This window comes from Hibiscus syriacus, unplaced genomic scaffold, assembly GCF_006381635.1.
Source record: "Hibiscus syriacus cultivar Baekdansim isolate YM2019G1 unplaced genomic scaffold, ASM638163v2 tig00110988_pilon, whole genome shotgun sequence".
NCBI lineage: Eukaryota > Viridiplantae > Streptophyta > Magnoliopsida > Malvales > Malvaceae > Hibiscus > Hibiscus syriacus.
The window spans coordinates 1398420-1419294 of NW_024062942.1; the positions used below are offsets into that span (position 1 = coordinate 1398420).

The window sequence follows — 20875 nt, forward strand, 5'->3', positions numbered from 1 at the left end:
GGGTGACCATTCAACAGTGACGAATATGGCCATAAATGGTCGATGACAGTTCATAACGGGGATTGAAATGATTGATTTTAGATTTTTAGATTTTTTTTATAATTTCAGTAAAAACAATTAGGTTTTCTTATAAAGAATTTAAGTTATTTTAATTTTTTTCTTTTAAAAAATGTTTTTTTATTTATAAAAAGTTTAAAAATGATAGACATATAAAAAATATGACTAAGAAAACGTTAGGTATTTATCTTTAATAAAAATTTATTTATATACTAAAATATAATTTTTCGAGATACAATTTAAATACTTATTTTGTATTAAGCCTTAGAAAATATGAAATATTGAGATTGTGTCATTCCAATTTCCCAATGCATTCAATTAACTGCAGAGTACTGATATGTGTTGGAGTTGAAAGTCAAGCAATGAAAATTCAAAGTTGGCACCGCACAATGGGTTGAAAATTCAAATGTAGGCACCGAAATGAGGAAGTCAAAAGGGGGCTGATATTGTTGATTTTTTGGTAATGAGATAATTGTATTTTAGTCCCTGCACTTTAGGGTATTTATAAGATTAGTCTCTAAGCTTCAACTATAAATACCCTAACCCATTTAACTTCAAAATCATCCTAAATCATTTCTTTCTCCCAATACTAGAGAGTTTTCTTGTGAATTGTGAGTGTTTTGTAAACACCTGTAAATTTTCTCTCTTCAATAAAAGATCTGCAGCAGTCTGGAGACGTAGGCATAATTGGCTGAACTCCGTTATCAATTTCGGGTATTATTTTTCCGCTTTTACTTTGCATTCTCACTAATCTGGTTATAGGGAAATTACTCGATTTTTTAATTTCCAACAACTGGTATCAGAGCTTTTGGTGGTTAATTTTGGTGGTTTTTTTCTACGAGATTACTATTTACGTGAATAGTAACATTTGGTAGGCGATACGAGTTTGTCGACGGAGGTGTTCTAATACATGGTGGTTCGCAAGAATTGTCAGAAACGATCCAAAAGAAGCCAGATTCGAGTGGGACCGATGGCTTTGAGAAACAAAGTTGATGAACTCAAGAGGGAGCTGCTCATATGCAAGGGAGCAATGAGTGAATGAGATGCGCTCAATACCTTCTTGGAAGGACTTAGACCAGGGCGATGCTCGGGGGAGAGCAAAGTGATGCCCAGAGACTTTCGGAGGCCATAACTGTAGACGAAAAGCTGACTGAGCTTGTAGGTTACAAGCAAAGTAGCAATGTGTCATCCAGGCCCATGCCTAGAGATAGTGGTAACAGTGGTGGAGACCAGGAAAAGGTGCAGCGGGGAGATGGTAGAAAAAGCTCTTTGAATAGCCAATGCGAGACATCGACTGTTCGTAGCCAAGGAAAGCCATCGGAAAAGAATGACAAGGCTAAGTCAGGTGTAAAGAAGAAGGGGAGCAAGGAAAAATTGAAGTGATACTTTTGTGATGGTCCTCACATGATTAGAGGATGTCCTGAGAAGCGTCGCCTTACAACCATCATGAAGAGGATGAGAGAAGAAGAAGGAGAAGTAGCAGGATTTGAAGCGGTTGAAAGTGTTAAAGTTACCAAGCCAGGGAAAAGACTTGGCCCGATTGATAGGATCAATGTGACCAAACAAGGATCAAGACGAGGCAAGGCTGTTGATGTTGAAGCAGCCGGACCCGAAAGAAAGCCCGAGATTACAAGTATCCAAGCAATCAAGATAGGTGAAAGACTTGGTGAGGCTATATGTTCCAAAGTAGCTTAATCAAGGACCAAGAGTGGTGTGACTACAAGTTCTCAAGTAGTCAACCCAGGATCGAGACGTGACGAGACTGCGGGTGTCAAAGCATTCCAGCACAAGAATGGACCTGGTACAATAGCAAGAGATAAAGACGTCAAGCCGAGGGTGCAAAGTGAGCAAGTCCGCTCACAGTATGCCAGGATGGAAGCGTGGTCCAAGTTGAGGCGTCTCAGGCATAAGGGACACTTAAGGAGTATGTGAGCTGATTTAGAAAACTCATGCTCAAAGTCCCGAGTTTGATTGAAGAAGATGAGTTCTTTACCTTCATGCTTGGATTGAAGCCGTGGGCAAAGAAATTGCTGGAGCGAAGGAAAGTCAAGGAGCTGTCTAAAGCCTTAACCATCGTCGAGTCCATCAAAGAATTTGGAGTCAAGAAGAACAAGACTTCCAAAGCAAAATCGAAAGCCGAGGATAGCGGCAAGAGATTCCGTGATGAAGGTAAGTCAGAGGATGAGGAATGTTGTTCCTTGAGTGGCAGAGAAAATCCACTCAATGATGAACCAGATGGTGAGTCTGGGGAAAATGTATGTAGTCTTGGCACAAGTTCGAGTGTTAAAGATGTTAAGCTGAGGGTAAGAGTCGAGCAAACGATGGGGCGTAGACTTAAGATGCCAGAAGTATTGCAAAATTACCCGAGGGAGCCGAGTCATCCAAGGTGATGGATGAGCCCAAGATCGAGTTGTCCAGAGAAGAGGACGAACCCAGGATCGAAGAAGCGTTGAGAGTTGGCTCAATAAGGTTCATTTCTGCCAAGGCGAGTAAAAGCCAAGTGCAAGAAGAGTTGTTCGTGTCCAAGGAGTTTGCCGAGTATGTTCGTGTAGAGAACATGGCTTTAGAGACCATCTTAAGAGAAGGGTTGAAGCAAGGGCTTACCGAGGATGTTCAAGTGATGAACAATCCTTCAATGACTACGGACAAACTGAAGTTGTGTTCAACTTCAGTTAGCATGCTAGAGTAATAAGACCAGAAATGTTGCTGCATTGATCAAGGTGTGAAGACAGATTAAAATCAGTCTTCAAGTGGGAGATTGTTGGAGTTGAAAGTCAAGCAATGCAAATTCAAAGTTTGGCACCGCACAATGGGTTGAAAATTCAAGTGTAGGCACTGAAATGAGGAAGTCAAAAGGGGATGATATTGTTGATTTTTTGTAATGGGATAATTACATTTTAGTCCCTATACTTTAGGGTATTTATAAGATTAGTCCTTAAGCTTCAACTATAAATACCATAACCCATTTAGCTTCAAAATTATCCCAAATCATTTCTTTCTCCTAATATTAGAGAATTTTCTTGTGAATTGTGAGTGTTTTGTAAACACCTGTAAATTTTATCTCTTCAGTAAAATATATGCAGCAGTCCGGAGATGTAGGCATAATTGGTTGAACTCCATTATCAATTTCGGGTATTATTTTTCTGCTTTTATTTCGTATTCTCACTAATCTGATTATAAGGAAATTACTCGTTTTTTTAATTCCCAACAATGGGATCATCAGAAAATATGATACCATTGGCTGATGTTGCAGGGAATGGATGCTGGTGGAGTTAATTTGTTCACAATGTGTTATGCTGTAGCTCGTCCAATGCCTAGGACGATTTTCAGATGCATATTAAAAGAAGCATTAAAACCTAGGGTGAAGTATAGAAATGGTACATCCACTATACGCTGGTGGACTTTTAAGAATAGAAGTTTTTCATGTAAAATATATATATAACTTCTTTTTCTGACATAACTTTGCACAGATCTTTTATATAAGAGCTTAACAATTCAGAATAACAATAATATTTTAGTATATTTTAAAACTATCAAATAAAGGGTTAATTTCTCCAAATTTACTCGAATAACATTTTCAAACGAGAGTTGTCGTTTGATCTCGTTTGAGTAGATCTGAAAACTTTATATTCTTATTTAATGACTCAAGAGCATTGGACCTTTATTAAAAATAAATTATTTGAAAATAGTATGCCCTTACACAGCCTTTAATAGGATTGTGCGATTTAGATGTTTAGGTGAGGGTATAACGATGACATGTTTAAAAGATGAAGTTGCTTTACTTATGTTGGAAGATTTGACCGAAATTGTGAATAATTTGGATATAAATAGAAAACTCATTTTGCTATAGAATACGACTTTTGAGTAAAGCATTTAGGGTTCCTATCGGGTTTTTCACCGCTCGTGATTGATCAACTCACGCTAGCTAAAACTGCCTAAAATAGTGAAGTTCAACTTGTGGCTTGCTGCTGCACTTAAAACTGAGTAATATAACTTAAAACCAATACATTGCACCATTTTCCCATAACAAGGTTCTATTAGTCAAGCATGTTTTCATTGGATTGGCTATATTGCTATTCCATTCATGTAGGCCAAAACCCCTCATGGTGGGAAAACTTCAGTGCCCTATATGTTATTACGAAAACAACTCTAATTTACAAATACGAAAGCAACTCTCAATTTAGTCTTACTTTTAATAAATTAAAATAAATTTAATCATCCAATCGAATAGTGATATTCTCCAATTGATTGATGCCACATATCACTATTCTATTGGAGGACTAACTTTATTTTCATTTATTCCTACTTTTAATATATTCTATGTTAAAATATTTTAAAGTTAATATAAGAATATAATATATTAAATTAAAATAAAGTTAGTCATTCAACCGAATTGTGATACGTGAAACGACACGTGGTACAAGCGACACATGTCATCATTCGATTGAATGATTAAACTTATTTTAATTTATTAACAATATGACTAAGTTGAGAAAATACATAGAGACCAAATGTATGATTATAAAAAAAATTAACAACAGTTACACTACAACAAATTTGATTATTCGTGACATCTGAAATATTGTCACTGAAACATACATTTATGTCACTATTTGTATTTTGTGACATAAAAATTGAAGTCACGATGAACGTCACCCTATGTGTGTCACTAAATGTCAAATGTGACGATGTATAAGATTTCATCACGTATTATTAAACATATAATGACGTTAATGGATAATGTCACATTATAATTTGCATTCAATGACTATTAATTATGTCACCAAATAATCTACATTGTCGTCATTGATAAACCATATCGTCACCAATAACTCAATAATTTCTTTGTATACGTGACGAAAGAAAAAGTTGTCACAATATTAGTGACGCAATACATGGTTACCTATTAGCAGTATAAATGACGTTTATACATAACGTCACTTTATAATTGATACTCAATGACAACTAGTTACGTCATTAAATTATATAAAATTTTGTTATTAATAATTCACATCGTCACGAATAATACATTAAAATCAATTTATATGTGACGAAAGAGATATTGTCATATTTTCAGTGACGTAATATAACATTACCTAATAGTATTATAAATGACACTTATGCATAACGCCATTTTATTTACATCACTAAATTATATAATATTTTTATTAATAATTTATATCGTCACAAATACTACAATAAGATCAACCTATATGTTACGAAAGAGATATTGTCAAATTTTTGTGACATAATATAATGCTATGTAATAGTATTTTGAATGATGATTATGCATAACGTCACCTTATACAATTTTCTCCAATATAGTGACAAAATAAAGATTGTCACCATAATATGACAATATATATTAAAATGAAAATACTTATATTAATCCAAAGAAAAAAATAACATAGTTTACTTACTGTAAAATAAATAAAATTTATACGAATATTTTACTAGAAAACATAATAATGTCATTTTTATAAATATAAAAACACTTAAATTTTCAAAGAAAATAAAAATAATATGACCCTCATATGACTTGTAGAATAACTTTTTGCGAGAATCTCAATTCAAATCTTGTGTCGATTGCGAGTTTGTTGATGATTAATTTGTGGTATCATGTGAAGCTACAAAAATAATTAGCACGTTAATTGTCATAGTTAAAATTATATAATTATTTTATTTATTTAAATTATTGTTTACCTGAAAATTAAAGTGAGGGCACAAGAATTCTGACAGCTAACAAAACAGATCTCATAATCTCCATTTGAGTTTGACCAAACCATCTCAACTATATAAAATATTTCTATAAAAAAACTATATAAAATATTCAATTATGTAAAAATACAACTACTTTGGGTAAGAACAAAAAGACCCTAAAACTAAAACTATAGCAAATATAACTATGTAAAAACATAAAGTAAAGATTAAAATAAAAATGACGAAACCATCTAAACTATACCAAAAAAAATCAATTATATTTAACAGTAAAATAAAATATTAAAAAAATATGTCAATTACTTGGATATTGAAATTGATGAACCGCTTCAAGTACTATAATATGGTAGAGGCCATTTTCTTTGGGGGAGGAAGGCCATTTTTCTTGTATGGAAGAGCAGTTTTCATCAAGTAAAAAATGAGGGAAACAAATTGTAAAAGGGGGTTCGTTGTAACCAAATAGGGGGCTTCCTTTTCGAAAGAGGATGGATGTAATCTTATTCTTTGAATAGCAAAAAAAAAAATTCAGGGCGGTTTTTTATTAGCAACACAAGGTTTTGTTTTTGATCAATACAAAGCAATAGAAGGAAAACATTAGATAGAGCAGTCCACAACCAAAAATGATAGTGATAATCATTTAAAGAGGTTTTATATGTTCACCTTGCTTGGTTTGGGTACCTGACGAATTTGAAGTCATTGGAGCACCTCAGTTTGTCACCGGAGATGAAGGGCAAAGAATCGTCGAGGAAAGCAATACCTGGAAAGATTCCTTCGTGGTATTCAAGTAAGCAATAAAAAAAACTGAAATCAATACAAACATTTTTTGAGGTACTTTTTTAAGAATTTACTTTCATTTGCTAGTGAATTTTTGTGTGTGCATGTATTTTTTTGAAACCAAAAAGAGAAAATAAGAGAGTTGTTTACCTTAATAGAGTAGGGATCTAATTCGGGTTGACATCTTCAGTGTGATTGAAGTTGATGCGCGACGAGGGTTCTTCTAAGAGCCTCAGTCAAGAGAGAAAAAAAAAGATTCAGTAAGGTTTCATTTTTTTATTGTTTTTTAAACGAATTAATATAGAAGGGTTTAGTTTCATACCTTAGGCGTCGTTTTCGTTCTTCATCGGGTTACTTTCACCGGAGTTGTGAGCGAGGGGTCGGTTTTGGTCGGACATTGGGGTTTTATGTTAATTTTAGGTAAGGTTTAATCCCTGTTGGATTTGGGATGGTAGAAGGAGAGGAGGTTTAGATGAGAGTTGTGGTTCTGGAACTTGCTTGGGTTGTAAGAAATGATAGGAAGAAACCCCCTCACCGGAGTCCAATGATCAAAGCAAGCTAGCGATAGGAATTTGCGACGGTGCATGGTGGTTCTGTTTTGTGAAGGTTCTCGATCGAGAGACCAAATGTGAAGAGAGGAAATCATTAGATGAGAGGCGGCTCTCCACTTTAGCTTTAGGTTGAAATGCCGTAAATTGCCATAATTTGGCATATATACTTTAGGTTAAGTGTTATTTTATAGTTTAGTCGTCATAGTTTAATATAGGTTTTGCTTTAATCCTAAACTCTAGTTGGTTTTATGTTTCTTGACTTAGTCTCTTAATTATTTAATTTGATTGGATATTAATTAGAATTAATTAATTTTTTATGGCCTTGTAATTAATTAGATTAGTTTTTTTCGTTTTAGATTGTTTCAAATAAGTAAATATATTTATGTAAATTTTGACATGTTTTAAGTTACTAGATTTTTAGAATTGATCCCTAGGTTAGATAGTTTCTATTTTAAATAATTACAGTTAATTAGAACTTTAGTTTATGTTTAGTCAATATTTTGATCTATATGGTCATTTTAAATTCGGTCCTAGAATTTTAACTTTAAATTAAACCTTTAGATTTAGATTAATTCCTTAAATTTAAGTTTCTTTTATTTTAGTCCATTGTTAGATTTGTTCTCTTTAATAAATTGTTTATATTTATTTCGCATGGTGGTATGTTTACATATGTATAGGTATGCGAATAATTCATTTTGTTTTATTTTTATTACAAGAGTAATATTTTATATTTTAAGATTGTTGATGTTATATGTATCTAAATATATTGGAGCTTTATGGGTATTTCTATGATCAAATATAAATATCATTTTTTCCCTTAACACTTTGATGGAACATCATGGAAATCATAGAAGTATAATAATATAAAAAAAATCATATGGTCATTTCTTTTTTACGATTTATTATTTTAAGTTTTTCTCTAAAGAAATATTTGAATGTGAGATAATCTAATACAGAATAATGTCAATAAAATTAAAAACACAAAAAATCTCTATAAATTACTTTGTTTAATAATGTTTTTAGATTATCTTATTTTTTTAACATTAAGTGACGTAACTTCATGATGTCTTTTAAAATAATCATATAAAAAAAAGATAGCAAAGAGTGACAAATATTGATTTCGTCATGCTAAAACTATTTTTTGTGAAAATAATAAAACGTCATTTTAATGTCTTAAAAATATGACGAATTAAATTGTTACGAATAAAACTTATTTGTGACAAATGTGCAACGTCACTAATTGAAATCGAATCGTCATTATAATAAATTGTCACTAATACTTTTTTTTCATTGGAGACGATTTTACAATGTCATTATTTTATCTAAATTTCATTAAAAGGTTTTCCACTAAAAATATTGGTGGAAAGATTTTGGCGCCAAGCATATAGTGACGAAAATTAATGACTATTTTTAAAATTGTCATAAAAAATATACCATTAATCAATAAATACGACGAAAAGAAAAAAAATGTCACATTATAGTATATTTTGTGATGTTATATGCAATGTCACATAGAAATTTCGTTATAAATTGACAAATTTGTTGTAGTGTTAACTCGTACTGATCACATCTTAATTAAATAAAATGAAAATAGTCATATATTATGTTTTTTGAAATCAATAACAAAAAGTGAAAAAAAAACAAAAATATAAGTGATGAATCATGCAATTAACCTTATTTTTAATTTAAGGCTTAAAGATATAGATGACTTCAAAGGAAATTGTATAATAAAAATTATTATCAAGATATATACATAAGAATCAATCGTGGTAACTGAGGTAAAGTATATAAATAGTTTATTGATTATGAAATATTGTTTTATTAAGTTTTTTTATCATTATAAAATATTGTTTTATTAAGTTTTTTTATCATTAAAAGTTATAAGGTAGTAATTCGACTATTGAAAGTTACTTTTTTAAGTCCCTTGATTATTCAAAGTTATAAAATGATTATCTAACTATTTATTATGTTCTAAACTCGTTCTTTTCCATTAAAAAACTGACGGCAGTATGAATTGTATGTTAACTTGTTGAATGAGATATGATAAAATATGGTCTCATAATCTCAAACAACTATCATATCTCAGTCAGCATACTAATGTCTAACTCAGATGACCGTTAATTTTAACGAAAAATACGAGTTTGAAATATAAGGAATAGTCAAATGACCATTTTATAACTTTTAATAGTAATGAGACTCAATAAAATAATCTTCTATAATCGATGAACTATTTTTATAAATTTTAATAATGAAGTAATTCAACAAAGTTGTATACTATAGTCAAGGTACTTTATCCTAATGCATATGTATCCGTTGGAAATAAGGTTGTTATGAATTGGGTTTAGAAATAAATTAAATTTGATCGATGAAATTATTAATATATATTATCTTTTAAGATTAATACACTTCTCGTATATTCAATATTGCTTTTCTCAAAAAAGAAAAAAGAAATTTAAAGTTAAAATTGAGCAAGAAGGAAGAGGGAATGAATGCATATAATTTTGGCTCTGCCGACCACCGCGCAGTCCAGGGTCGTATTCGTGGTCGTGATTTGGTTTGAATCTTCCACGTGTTCGGTCTCTGTTCAAAGAAAAATAACAAAGACATATCCAGCTCTGATCAATCAAATGGAGAGGAATGATGCAACGTGGCAGCCGGTGATGGTGAGATTAAAGAGTGGGGTACTGTTTGTCTCCTTTCCGATCTCCAAGATGCAATTTTAATTTCGTGGATGGGACTGATGATGTGGCTAACTGAATGAAGCCTCTCCTCTCTAATCTTTTGAAGCAAAGGTACAAACAGTGACTTAATAATAAAATTTGAAACTAATATAATGGTAAAAATGTACATTTTTCTTTCATTTTATGTGTTTATGGCAGTGTGTAAAAATATCTGATTTGATTGATTTGATTTGTCGATTTATTATTCCGAATTTAAAAAAATCAAATAATTTTATAAAAATTTTATCAGATTGGGTTGGGATCCGCCATTTCTTGGGTAGGACTCAGGTCATAAAATTAAATTTTTTCGGGTACTCGGTAACCTCACTTTATCCCGATATTTTTTTCGAAAAATCACCGGTGACCAGTATATTTATCGATCTAACATCGGTCATATTATATTTTTCGATCTAACACCTGTAGCAGTAAAGCGCGCTCTCTGTCCTGCGTTATATGTTGATTTGGCGCCACGTGGGGTATAGCGCGTCTCCTGTACCAAGCTATACGCTGACATAACTTACACGTGAGTATAGCGCGGTCCCTGATCCGCACTATAACTGTTTATCTGACACGTGGGGTATAATGCGGTACAGGAGGCGCGCTATTCCTTTAATTACCCCCTAATCCTCCGTATAAATACCCTCATCCTCTATTACTTTCATCACATCATATTCTCTCAAATTCTCTCTCTATTTAAGGTATATTTTATAATATTTTATAATATTATGTATTTAATTTATTTAAGCATTTTACTTTATTTAATATTTTACTAATATAATTTTTTTGCAGATATATAATGGAAGGCGGTCTACTTCGCTAATCATATATCTCTACACTTTACTGATACGGTAACATTTTAACGTTTTAATTTAATTTAAATTATTTGTAATAATTTGTTGATTTATTTAATGCATGATTATTAGATTAAGAATTAATTTGTGTAATCATTTAATTTTAGGAGAAGGACCGTGTATTAGATCCTTTTATTAGGAATCTTAAGTTAGTGATACCTAGTCGTGTCTTGCCGTATTTAGTAGAGACTGGATTTGGTTACATAGATAGATATCATGGTCACTGTAAGATAGAACCAGACCTTATTTATGCCTTAGTAGAGCGGTGAAGGCCGGAGACCCACACATTCCATCTTCCGTGCGGAGAGTGCACGATTACACTTGAGGATGTTGCTATGCACCTAGGGCTTTCGGTGGATGGAGATGTGATATCAGGGATCTCGTAGGGTTCCTGGACTACTTTGTGCCGGGATAATCTAGGACGTGTCCCGGAAAGTTTTATCGGAGGTAGGATACCGTTAAATTGGTTAGATGCCAATTTTTGGGAGTTGAGCGCAGACGCCTCTGAGGATGAAGTTAAGATGTATGCACGGGCACACATACTGCAGTTGATAGGAGGGTTGCTGATGCCGGAAAAATCGCACAACCTAGTTCACTACATGTGGTTGCGACATCTTAGCGACTTTCGTCTAACCAGATCATTCAGTTGGGGCTCGGCAGTTTTGGCTTTGCTATACAGGGAGATGTGTGGAGCCACTGACTACAGGCGTAATGCTATCGGCGGATGTCTCCTACTGCTGCAGTCTTGGGCATGGTATTGATTGCCCTTTTTATGTCCCGTTGTGAAGAACCCATTCGTATTTCCACTACTTCTGAGGTAATTATAAAACTGATTTTGTATATTAATAATTTTATACATCGTATAATAATTTTTTTCTTTGAATAGGTGGTCTACTGAGAGGAAAAATCATCAGGAGCTACCTGATGATTTAGAAAAAATTAGGGTGCTAATCGATCAGAAGACTGGCACACAGATATGAATTTTAATGTTTAAAAATCGATTTTAGATTATAGTTATATAATTAGATTATTATTTTGATAAAAAATTATATAATATTTGTTTTAATTTGAATGAGTGCCATATTGTACTAATGATGTGAGGGCGGTGATCTCACTTGAGTTGAGGGGCCCATTAGATGTTTGGATGGCGATGGTCCCTCTGATCTGTTATGCGACCGTCGAGTGGCACTCTACTGATCGCGTGCTCCGACAGTTTGGTTGTTTTCAACCAATTCCGGAAGCACATCGCAATATGGACGAGTTGCATAGCTTAGATAGACGCGACAAGACAGATACAGATTGGCTGGTGAGGCATCATGAGTGGGTCGTGTGGTGGGAAGATCGACATCGGTGCCTTCCCCGTAGAGAGCCCATCATATGCGTTCGTCCACATTTCTTTATCGATGAGGCTGATGTAATCGTATCATTCCTCGTTCTTCGCCCGCAAATCTTGAAGCATTGATTTAAACGTTCGAGGAAGTAGTTCGTAACCTGATCAAAAAATGTATAACTTACTAACTTGCTTTCTTTGTAAAATTAAAACGATTGAAAGAAAACAAACTACATCAGTTTCACTTACCCATTCGCACAATTAATTGACGCTCATCATTCTTCTTATACCTTCCATGATCTTGCTTGGCATATCATTTCAGAGTCCAAGTTGGGATGATCTTGGTTGACCACTCCAGCACAACATGTGTGAGGACCGTTGTATATTGTTAGTTTCCATATGTTGTTTTTCCTCTTCATTTTCGATACGCGAACCATCCAATTGCATCCGTTTTCGCTTCGGGCACAATAGCATACATATTTTTCGGTCGTCGATCGATTGACTCTGGACTGAACAGAATTACGGATATTGTAATTTTTTATAGCCATCACCGCTTCTTCTTTGCTTGAAAACTCCATGCCTAAATATAACTCACCATTATTTATTGATGAGTAATATCCATAGTCACCGAGATGAGGCATATCCACAAATTCTGGCCCGTACATTGCACCATAATCAGCTTCATACATGTGTGCAGGAGGGTCAGTTTGTGCCACATTTCCTGGAACTTTATCATCATCGGAGTTGAATTACGGTGATTATGGGTAAATGAATAGTCCAGTCTCAGCACCATCCGCACCAGGCTCACGAAGCGGTTCTTCTGATGGAGATGATGGTTCCTCCATGCTCTCCACATTTAGGTTGAAGAACCTACTACTTGCACGCATTCCCCTTGAACTGGAAGGCATATCGACATTGAGATCGAAAAATCTCGCAGTCGAATGCCTCCCCCTGGAGCTTGAAACCATCGTGTCAAATGGAAACTGCACAGATGGTTGCGTCGATGGCATCTCCATATGGTCAAAGAAATTTACAGATGAATTCCTTCCCCTTGAACTGGACGCGGTGTTGCCACACGGATTGTTCGTAGACCCACCTCGGTACATATCGTAAGGAGTTGCGGATGAATATCTCCCCATTATGGCATTAAAATCATTACACATTACTGTAGTCGGGTTGTCAACTTGATCAACTTGTTCAGCCATCCCATAGTGTGAGCTTAATGATTGACCCCGAACAGTACGCACTTGAACAAAATGTGCATACATCTCAATAGCGGTGTCTGAATAATTACTTTGAGCTTCAACCATCATTTGAACATCATCATTGTTCGAAAGTTCGAACGCTGTATAAGTTAATGGCAACAATGATGTTGGAAATCTGTACTGCAACGACGACATTCTTCTACTACTTCCAACATGAATCTTCCTCGAAATCTACATTATCAACTCCTCAAGAGTTTTGTTTCTCTTAAATGATATTTTAACACGCTCATTTGATACGAAAACAACGCCGGTTTCATCTTCTCGAATTTCACCATCATAATAAACAATAGTTGAAAGTCACGCTATTCTTTGAGTTTAAAAGTGCGGCAATATTATAGCTGCAAAAAAATTAACTAAAACAAACCTGATTAAATAAATTATATATGAACGAAAATATAACACAATAAATTTTTTACATATCAACATAAATAATTTAAATAATATAATTTTATATTATTATATGTACCACAAAACTATTTTGACATATGCTCATGCTTTTCAATTTTACAAACACAAAAATTAATTGAAAATAATTAGTATAATATTTTTCAAATAATCATAATAAACAATAAGTATAATAAAAAAAATTATAACAAAATTTATAACGAAAAATCACATGAACTTCTAAATCAACTATGAGAAAATTACCAGAATTATTACTCGTTGACGGAATTGTTGTATTAATTTATAAGTTGAGAGGAGAGATGTGAGAAACTTAACCGGGAGTGAAGGGTATTTATAACCATATAAGGCTCGATACCTGCACCGCGCTATATGTAATTATTTAGATAAAAGGTCCGTGCTAAATATAATTCATACCCATGTATAGCGCTGAGCAGGGGCGGCATTATACCCCTACGTGGCGTATAGCGCGGATCAGGGGGCGCGCTATACCCCACTTGTTGCCAAATCATTATATAGCGCAGGGCAGTGAGCGTGCTTTACTGCTACGGGTGTTAGATCGGGAAATATAATCTGACCGGTATTAGATCGATAAATATACCGGTCACCAGTGATTTTTCGAGAAAAACGCCCTTTATCCCTTGCTCTTTCTTTCTACCTTTTCCTTGATTCTCATCAGTTCAATCCCTTTAGGCCTCCTGATATGTTCCCGTCCGCCTTTGGCAACCCCCAAGATTAGAGGCCTGAGAAGCATAGAGTTGGATTACGAATGTGATGTGTTTAATGGAAAATGGGTTCTTTACCCACAAGGTCCTTACTACACCAATGAAACTTGCCGCCTCATCATCGATCAGCACAATTGCATCAAGTTCGGGAGACCCGACTCCGAGTTTATGAAATGGAGGTGGAAGCCTGTTGACTATGAACTACCCCTCTTCGATGCAACTCAGTTCTTAGAGATTGTCCGAGGGAAGTCCATGGCCTTTGTTGGTGACTCAGAAGGAAGGAACCAAATGCAGTCATTATTGTGTCTCTTAGCTGATGTAAGTCTCTAACCCTATTTTCTTGCCACCATTTGAACTCTGAATCTGATGCATGTTTTGCTTCGTCTGATCTGTTTCTTTCAGGTAGCAGATGCAAAGGACATTTCTCATAATTTTTCATCATACATGAACTATTTCAAACGTTTGTTCTATGGTGAATACAATTTCACTCTTCAAGCATTTTGGTCACCTTTCCTGGTTAAATCTAGAGATGCAGACCCTGATGGACATTCATTCAACAGCCTAATGAGCCTTTACTTTGATGAAGCTGATGAAACATGGCAAATGAGATCGAGAATTTCGACTATGTGATCATATCGGCAGGGCAATGGTTCTTCCGGCCGCTGTTCTTCTACCAAAATGTTCAACTTGTTGGGTGTCACAAGAGCAATAAAAAAGAGATTAAATTTTATGATTGGATGTTGAATTATTTAATTTTATGTTTCGAACATTTAAATTTGTGTATTTTTTTAATTACTAATTTGGAAAAAACCCGGATATCCGGGTATCCGAAATTCGGTTGGGTTGGGTTGAGTTGACTCTATCTAAGTTGACTCAATGGGTTGACTCACGAGTTAACTCAACCTTTCTAGAAGTCTCGGCTGGGAAGCAAGCCCCATGCATAGGCGATGGTGAGTGGTGGCGTGTGAGACGACGACAAGGGGCGGGTTGATCAACCAATTACTCCGGAAACTTCAACAAATCAAAATTTATTTTCATATATGTCAAATTTCACCCCAAAAAATTCAAATCAACCCAACAAACGTACGAAACCTTACCTAATCGGTGATCGACGGAGACAACGACGGTGAGGGACAAACTCGACTGGGTTTTGATCGGAACGGGACGGGGAACCAGATGGTGGTGGTGGTGAAGCTAGACAGTCGCTAGATCGACCGGAATCAAGCAAAAACCAACGTGACGGGGAAGTTATTTCGTCGCATGCTCGAGCGCCAATTTGTGACGAACGGAGGCGTTTCACGATAGAATGAGGGTCGGGTTTTGGTCGCCAATTTATGACGAACGCCTCTGAATCATTCAGCATTTGAATCATTTAGTGCTTAATCATTTTGAAGTAAACAAACTTCCCCTTAATATGAAAGTATTGTTCTTCCTATAGATTTTAAATTCAAATAATTGTATATACAAAATATGTACACATTATTAATGATTAAAAAATTCTGAACATATTCTATCTTATAACTAATCTTATATTATTTAAAAATATTTGTATTTATATAAATTCATTTAATGTTAACATACATATTTGTTTATAGCATTTATAAATATTAAACCAACATGTTATATGGGAAAAACAATGAGGTGATGTATATATATGGGATTTCAAAATAAGTTTGGCAGAAAGCACATAAAAATATTTTACACAACACAAATCCTCTGATATAGAGGAAAAAACAATACAATCTCCATTCTCCACTGGACTTTAACCCAACCTATAGCTGAAAAAACGCAATGGGATGTAATCGACTCGTTGAATACTATAATCTAAGTATAACAAGAGACTTGAGACTAGTATATACAATCTACGTTCCTTCCATGGAGCTCACATGCATTAATTCCTCATTTTGCAAAATTTCTTGCCCCTGAAAAAACCATGTCAAATGAAATACCAGCGGAAGGGATGAGTGAATCAACAAAGAGAAGCCTCGCCTCTGGAGCCTAATGGCAAAACAACGACGACATGCATATCGGCATTGTTGGGCGGAAGCTGTAACCGAAGAGGATAAAGCTTCCCGTTCAAAGGGCTGCGGGTACACACCACGATATCCTCGTGCCCTGTTTCTTCCATTAATTTATGAGTCAGTTCGGCCACATTGTTTCCCTTGAAACTAAAAGAGTGCCCTTCCGCTGCCTCATCATCGGCCTCCCCATTGTCGTCCTCTACACGGTAGTATATGGTCCTACAATCGGATTTGTGCGGCGAATCCACATAAGAATCACTCGACCGAGCCGAAACTGCAGAAGGCGAAGTAGGTTCCAAATTCAACGAATCTTCATCAGGAACGGCAGGTAGAGACTTGACTTGAATCTCCACAACATCAACATCCCACAGCACCCAATCTTGAGTAGCAGTTTTATGAGGAATATCGTGAGTCACCGAGTTCCTCCAAGGGGGTAACCCTCCATTGGCTCTCAAGAAGTTACCGTACCGGGTCTTGAGCTTCACGTGATTCCCTGCACTAAGGGGTTCCCACTCGACCGATGAGTCGAGCCTCTTAGGAAGCGATTGAATCACCTTCCGACCGGTCGTCCCGAGTAGAAGGGGTTGGTTCGAGGCGGTGAGATACTTGTTGTAAACGCTTTTTAAGCGGGTGATGTTTTCGAATCCGGGTACCAACTCGACGATCCATCGGGCGTTTTTGGATGAGCCGTTCCGGTCCTGAGAAACGGATTCTTCGTCTTCTTCGGCGACGAGATACTTGTCGTGGTGACTCCGTAGGCGCACCGCTTTGGCGTTGAGGAACAAATCCACCGCCGCCACCCGATATTTGTTAGAATTTGTCTGTTGAACAAAATTGAACAAGGAGGTGAGCAGTTAACAAAGACCAACCAAACTTTGGTTTAATCCAAGTTTGTTTTCGTCTGTCTGAAAATGAAGTCTTTGAAAAGGGGGATAATTACAATAAATGACATATGTTTATATAATTTTATGTTGACCCTTTAGCTCTTTGGTCCGTAATCACAAAAAAATAACCGGTTTAACAAAGGTGACTGTGACTACATAACATAGTTCCAGATTTAATACCTTCATATGACCTTTTTCTGGGGAAAATACGAGCATATGTACAAGGTGAAGAAGACATTGCCGCGAAGGGGAAAAAACGAATAAGAAGACATATAAAATTATTTTATTATATCATGTGAAAAAGACAATTGAAATTAATTATAACATGAAATTGAAAACTAACGTCAGTGTTACGTTTTTGCCCTTAAATCCTTTATGTTTCATCCAAGTAATCATTCATTTGGCCATAAAACTCTCATTAAAAGGTGAATCCCACCATGGAAAATTCTTTAAAGGTCGTCACCCTCACTACCATTGATTCTCACCTAAAAAAGAAAACCACCATAAAAAAAATAAAAAAAGATTGATCATTTTGATTCGATTTATTTCATAAAAAATATGTTTAAAAAAGTAGATTCAAGATGAATTTGACGATAGAATTGAATTTAAGGTCAAAATTCTTAACTCCGTTGTCTAAAATAATAACTATAATATGTCTTTCTACATATGTATAAATAACTACTACAATGTCTCTATATGTATTTTAATTATCTTTCTATATTGCTTGATAAAATAGAATTATGCATAGTTTTACTAAATACCAATTCGTTCTTCATTAAGTGACATTTCATGATTCATTAATAATATCCCAATACCAACATGATTTTGTTCTTAGTTTCACATTATACAAAAACTATACGTTTCGATTAATAGAACGGCGTAGTATTGTCTTATCCATACATCCACATCCCAAATGTCAAAACAATCCAAATGTCTTAATTACATACACATAATGGGCTGAATTTATCAAATAATGCAATTGAAAAAAAATTTGTTCGAATAGGGTACTCTCGAAATTATTTCGTGAAATAGAGTGAATGCTACAGTAAATCCGAAGACGCATTGGAGTCCAAACGACTTATACATAAATTTGGGGGAGACGCGTGAAGTGCAATGCGTCTCCCAGATTTTTTTCACCAATTTCATTCCTATGTAAATGTACAAAGGGTAAATTACACAATTAATCATTAACTTTATTCTCTCTTCAAATTAATTAAATACAACTACACTGTTTTGGACAACAATTTCAATTAGAAATTATGTAAGCACGATGTTGGTTTCTTTAGTACACAAATTAAATGCTAGAGGTGATGGATCAAATTGGCTTCCATATAACAATTTGAACAATGGTCGATGAGTGATCAAAATATGAGTAAAACAAAAATTGAGTGATTAAATTGAAAAAAAAAATTAAAAGTATAGTGAGTGAATTTGGAGAGTGATTAAAGTTGAATGATTAATTATGTAATTTAGCCTAAAAAATATGGGAGACGCATTACACTCCATGCATCTCTCATATTTTCAAAGGGTAAATTACACAATTAATCATTCAACTTTACTCTCTCTCCAAATTCACTCACTATACTTTTAATTTTTTCAATTTAATCACTCAACTTGTGTACTAAAGGGTAATTTTTTCACTTTTTCATAAATGTACAAAGGGTAATTTTTTTTGGAGCCTAAGCATTGAATTTGTGTATTAAATAAACCAACATCGTGCTTACATAATTTCTGATTGAAATTGTTGTCCAAAATAGTATCATTATGATAATATCTCGTGTATTTTAAATAAAAATTGTTTTATAATTAAATTAATGTCAAATATATTCGTAATACCAATTTAAATTGAATATTTAGTAGATATAAAGTTTATATATATATTTACACGACTAACATAAAAATATGAATGATTAATTGTGTAATTTACCCTTTGTATATTTACATAGTGAAAAAAATATGGGAGATGCATTGCACTCCATGCGTCTCCCCCAGTAAATCGCTTGAACTCCAATGCGTCTTCGAATTTACTGTAACATTCATTCTATTTCACGAAATAATTTCGCGAGTGTCCTATTCGAATATTTTTTTTTTTCAGCTGTGATAAATTCAGCCCACATAATGTATGATTTTAAACAATAATATGTCTTAATACCATTATTGATGTTAACGTGTTCTCATTTAACAAGCTTTCCCGGGAAAATGGATTAAGGGTGTTTTTTGTTCATACCACTTAGTCAAACTTTAGCTTTTTCCTACAATTTATGTGTCTTTAATTCGTAGGTTTAGGTTTACAATGACAAATTAAACTATCATCCGTGTCTTGTCCTTTGTAATATTCATACGATCAATAATTTGATCAGGACACCAAATTATGATAAATTTCAGAAAAATATTATATAGTTAGTCACTTGCATATTTTTACAATTTTATTTTAATTATCTATTTTTTAAATTATATTTAATGTTACTTTTTTATTTTATTTTAACTACATAATATTAAAAATATTATAATTATGTTTATTTATTAATAGTGAGCTATCAAAACAAAATAAAAAAAATAATGTTTTGAAAATAAACCCAAACAAAACAAGGAAATAAGGAGTAATGACTAAATAAGCATATTATCCTAAAATTAATTAACAAGTTAATTAAGTAAAAAGGTTTAAAAGCACAGCACGTACCTGTTTGGGTGACCCTGTTGAAACCATTGAAAACCTCGTGGACTTTACCGACGACACGGCGGAGATCGGCGACTGCGGCCCTGACCCGAAAACACCATCGCTCAAAGTCTCCAAAACCTCATCGGACACCGAAGAAAATCTCGAAACCGATGATATATACTCCAATACCGAATCTGACTCCGGCACCTGAACCACCTCCACATCCCATAACACCCATCTCTGCGTCGCACCGGTATGGGGTTCGTCATGAGTGATGGAATTTCTCCACGGCGGCGTTCCTCCATTCGCGCGCAGAAATTTACCGCACCAAGACCTGAACTTGATCTGGGAGCCGTCTCTTATAGGCTCCCACTGGAGTTTCCAATCCATCTTATCCGGTACCGTTTGCAGCACCTTGTTACCCATCATGCCTAAAAGAAAGGGTATATCGGTGGCGGTCAAGTACTTCCCATGGCAACTTCTGAGACGGATAACGTTTGGTTTATCATGAACAAGCTCGACGAACCACCTAGCTCTTATGCCTGAGCTATTTCGGCTTTGACGAACGGTTTCTTGATCGTCGTCGGCCACTAGGGATTTCTCCAGGTGACTCCTCAATTTCACAGCCTTCGCTTTTGTAAAAATCTCCATGCGCGAACAGTACCAACCTCAACGAAAGAAAAAAAAAAAGGTTGGGTGGGGGATTGAATGTGAAAATTATTATGTATAAGATGACATGAACTGATGTGGAGTTTGATTATTAAAGATTACGTGAGTATAATAATATATGGGAAAAGGTTATTTTGTTTGATATTTCTTGTAAGGATTAAAGCAGTTGGAATTAATTTGTTTAATTTTCTTAGTAAGAAAGATTGTGAAGGGCGCTGGTGATAACTGATAAGGAAGAAGATGAAGGAG

The 20875-nt window shown here is 34.6% G+C and overlaps 1 protein-coding gene and 1 pseudogene across 1 annotated transcript; one reads left to right on the forward strand and one right to left on the reverse strand.

Moving 5' to 3' along the window:
* The first annotated feature begins 1512 nt into the window (after positions 1-1512).
* On the forward strand, positions 1513-15347 carry LOC120149063 (annotated as a pseudogene).
* Positions 15348-16018: 671 nt separating this feature from the next.
* Positions 16019-20649, reverse strand: LOC120149026. Its single transcript, XM_039161961.1, has 2 exons — positions 19979-20649; positions 16019-17235 (listed from the first exon to the last, which is right to left on the reverse strand). The coding sequence occupies exons 1-2, from the start codon at positions 20606-20608 to the stop codon at positions 16363-16365; spliced, it is 1503 nt and encodes a 500-aa protein (XP_039017892.1). The 5' UTR covers positions 20609-20649; the 3' UTR covers positions 16019-16362.
* Positions 20650-20875: the final 226 nt, after the last annotated feature.